The following is a 4,074-nucleotide window of genomic DNA, read 5'->3' as shown; positions in this document are numbered from 1 at the left end:
TTGGACCGGTCGATAGTCATTCGTTCCTGGCTTTCTTACGGGGAGCAGTGGGGTGTTCCAAGGGGACTGACAGGGGCAGAGTATGCCTATTTGTAAAAGTCTTTGAATGTGGGGTCTGATTCCTTCTCGGGCCTCTCTGATCATGGGGTATTGTTTGATTGAAACCGGGGTTGCAGATGGTTTTAGAGTGACCACTATTGGAGGCTGGTTAAATGCCAGTCCTGGGCCTCCTGTCTCGGCCCATGCTGAGGGGATTTTAGTTAACCAGTCTGATATACCAGGGGTCCCTATTATCGGTCCTTCATATAACCGATGTTCATCTTCCAGCAGTAGGGTTAATACATGTAGTGGAGCTCCATTTTTTCCTTTTAGGGTAGCTCCCTTTTTGGTGAAGTGGATGTGGGCTCCCAGCTTAGAGAGTAAATCTCTCCCAAGAAGGGGATATGGACAGTCGGGGACCAGCAAGAATGAGTGGGAGACCTGACCTGTGCTGAGGTCCACTTTCTTTCTGTGGTCCATCTGTATGTTTTTCCTCCAGTGGCCCCCTGGACCCAGGCTGTTTTGGAACTCATGGGTCCTTTGGTTGTTGTCAAGACTGAGTGTTGAGCTCTTGTGTCTACCATGAAGGTAGTCAATTGCCCCCTACCTTTAAAGTTACCCTGGGCTCAGGGGGGAGCTCCTGGCCCCGACTTCCCTAGTCCCCTAGAGTCAGGACTGGGGTTGTCTTCTTTTGAAGCCTGTTCAACTTCTTTGGACATTCTTGATCCCAGTGTCCTCTCTCCTTACAATAGGCACACTGGTCTTTATCCACTCGGGGCCTTCTCTTGTCTCCCAGGTCCCTACCTTGTCCTGCTCCCTGTCCTGCTCCCTGGACTACTGTGGCCAAAATTCGACTTAATTCTTTTTTTCTCTTTTTCTCTCTCTTATCCTCTCTAGCTTCCTGCTCTTTCCTACCTGGTCCTGGTCCTGTTCCCTGAACTACTGTGGCCAAAATTCAACTTAACTCTTTATTTCTCTTTTTCTCTCTCTTATCCTCTCTAGCTTCCTGCTTTTTTCTGATTCTGTCCTCTCTTTCCTCTAAAGTTTCTCGCTTGTTATAGATTCTCTCAGCTTCTCTTACCAAGTCCTGTAAGGAGTACCCCTGAAGGCCCTCTAGCCATTGGAGCTTACCACCAATGTCAGGAGCTGATTGTCCTATAAAGGCCATAATAAGGTCTGTCTGATGCTCCTGGGCCGTGGGGTCAAAAGGGGTGTACATCCGATATCCCTCTATCAGACGCTCTAGAAACCCAGCGGGGGTTTCATTTTCCCCTTGGGTTATAGCACGTACCTTTGCCAAATTGGTTGGGCACCTTCCGGCCCCTTTGAGACCTGCTATCAGAGTCTGGCAATAAAGACAGAGATGCTCCCTACTGGCCATAGTCTCGTGGTTCCAGTTGGGTCTGGTCAGAGGAAATCCTTCGTCTATTTCATTTGGGAGCAGAGTGGGTCTCCCATCCTGCCCGAGGATGTTTTTCTGGGCCTCTAGGATGACTCGTTGTCTCTCCTCCATGGTTAGGAGTGCCTGGAGGAGTTGTTGACAATCCTCCCAGGTGGGTTGGTGGGTAAGGAGAATAGACTCTATTAAAGCAGTTAGAGCCTGAGGATCCTGAGAAAAGAGGGGTTATGAGTCTTCCAATTATACAAGTCTGAGGCTGAAAAAGGCCAGTACTGGATCTGATCCCCTACAGTTCGGAGGGGAAAAACCTGGGCAGCCCAGGTTCCATCAGAGGGGCCCCCTCTATCCCTCCTTAAGCGGAGTCTGCTAGATGGAGGGGGGGATTGGTCGGGTTTGGTGGAATCAGGAGAGGGATGAGGTTCCTGGGGTGGAGGTGCCTGCGTAGGTGGATAGGGAGGTGGAGGATCAAGGAGGGTTAGGGAGGCTTGGTCCTCGGGGAGGACTGGCTTTTGCTGGGGAAGACTGAAGGGGCAGGAGGGAGGAAGTGAGACTCGGGGGAACAGAAGGGGTAAGGGGCCCTTGATCAGTCTCTCTGGTTCCCCGAGGAGGTAGGAACGGCTGTGCCCAAGATGTGGGGTTCCGGGCCAAAACCTCCCAGGTGACTATGTAGGCCACCTGGTCCAGGTGGCTGTGTGGTCCTGGGTAGAAAATTTATCCCTTAACCTGCAAGATAGTAGCAAGGTTAAAAGTCCCATCCCTTGGCCACCCCTTTTCAAAAGACAGCCACTCAGAGGAACAGAGACTTTGCCACTTCTTCTTTCAGACTGCCACTGATAAGTTGTGGGCCCGCTCCATGACCTCCTTCCAGTATTCTAGAGTTAAGCTTAAGGGGGTAGTTAGTGATTGACCCATGGTGGAGGTCACAGAAGAGAGGAGAGAGAGAGAGAGAGAGAGAGAGAGAGAGAGAGAGAGAGAGAGAGAGAGGAGAGATGCAGATGCCACTCCAAACAATAATGACCAGTGAGTGTGCTTGTGGATGAGTACCTATCATTGCCCAGTTTTTCTTCTGCGGGAGATGTGAATTTATCTGGGATTCACACCTAGGACCCCCTTATCCTTTCAAGGGAGCCTTTTGGCGATGAGCGCCCTGTGGCTCTTACTTGCTCTACCCGTGCCCGCGGGGCTTTTTCTAGTGGCTAGAGAGAGGGATGGAGAGGAAAGAGAAATACAGATATGGGGTCCTGTCTCCACCCATGCAGGCAGTCGGGGTCCGTCAAGAGGGCTAAGAGCCTTTGGTTTACACCAGGGAGTAGGCCTGACCAGAAAACCTCAATTGCTTCTTCGCCTTTAAGGGTCCCACGTGAAGACTTAGACCGAGAATAATAGGAAGGAAAAAGGAGGAAGGGAAGGTTTAAAATAAAGAGTGTAAAGAAAAATACAAAACCAGACCTCCCCCTATTAAAATATTAACACAACCATCAAGCATACACACCACACTGAATCACATTCATGTGGACCGGTCCTTCTTTCACTCAGACGCGCACTGCACCTGCCATTCTCACTTTCAGGATCCCCAAGCACAAACACAGACACCCACAAAACAAAAAATCCTCGGCGCGCGCTTCTTGACTCAAAACTGAAAGTACAGACCGGGAGGGGAATAGCCAAACCGATCTCCCTTCTTCTCCTGGGATGAGGAAAGCTACGCTGTCCTCCCCACTCCAGACCACTCTGGTCACTAAGATCAGAGTGTTGGAACCAGGGGCCCCTGGGCACATCTGCCACTCCCGCTGATTCCCAGAAAACAGACTTACAGGTCCTGTACAGGCACAGTTGTTCAGACGGAACGTTCCCAGAACAGGAAATAACTGACAGACATTAAGACCAAGACAAACCACAAGACGTCTGTTCTTACCTCCTGCTGATCTGAGGACATGGGTCTGGGGGCAGCCAAATCCTGGACGAGCCCCCAAATGTTGGACCCCCGTCTGGGGTACCCAATGTTCACGGGAGGCCGCACCCCAATAACTCAGTCCTCAGACCAGCAGATGCAACAAGCAAGAGGATTTATTGGCATTTGCGCAGACGGGCTTCTGCCTCACTCGGAAAGGAGAAGCCCCGAGCTCAGCTTACAGGCTGCTTATAAAGGCAAAAACCACAAACCACAAGCGACTCCTAGCCAAGAAAAGCAGAAGTGGGAGGGGGAATTTCTCGGGTGATTTTCAGCTTGGGCAAGGAGCGTGAAAATTTTTCAGGTGATTTCCAGCTGGTGCAAGGTGCATGAAAAGGTCAGCTCTTTCTCAGCAGTTAGAATTATTTTTCATTTTACTTCCTTGTACAGTTTTTCCTTTACCTGGGGGACTTGTTTTGAATCCATCACTTTGAGCTTGCAGGTATCTGGAAAAATGGGGAGATCTAACCAAAGACAACTTAGTCCCTCAGTGGGGAATATTTAATGTTCCAAAATTGGGATTTTTTTTGCGGGGGGCATGCTCAACTAAAAGTCCTAGGCAATAATATTTGAAACCATCACCTGGGCAGTCTGCTTAAATTAAAATGTGAGATTATATATTTTTTAAAAACCCAAAATTATAAAATTGACAATTTACAAAAATAAGAGCTCTAAGAAGAATAAC

At 49.4% G+C, this 4,074-nt stretch overlaps 1 protein-coding gene across 1 annotated transcript in view; it reads right to left on the bottom strand.

Moving 5' to 3' along the window:
• LOC108490167 overlaps positions 1–2,350 on the bottom strand; it is a 5,741-nt gene extending 3,391 nt beyond the window's left edge. Inside the window, 7 exon segments of the mRNA XM_017795439.1 lie at positions 7–503; positions 506–643; positions 646–843; positions 878–922; positions 955–1,659; positions 1,662–1,710; positions 2,000–2,350. Coding sequence (XP_017650928.1) covers positions 7–503; positions 506–643; positions 646–843; positions 878–922; positions 955–1,659; positions 1,662–1,710; positions 2,000–2,350 — 1,983 coding nt within the window.
• Between the last annotated feature and the right edge of the window lie 1,724 nt (positions 2,351–4,074).

Source organism: Nannospalax galili, unplaced genomic scaffold (assembly GCF_000622305.1).
Source record: "Nannospalax galili isolate Female #2095 unplaced genomic scaffold, S.galili_v1.0 scaffold85, whole genome shotgun sequence".
Taxonomy (NCBI): Eukaryota; Metazoa; Chordata; class Mammalia; order Rodentia; family Spalacidae; genus Nannospalax; species Nannospalax galili.
The sequence above is the reverse complement of the archived record's forward strand: the minus strand, read 5'-3'. Positions and strand labels throughout refer to the sequence as shown.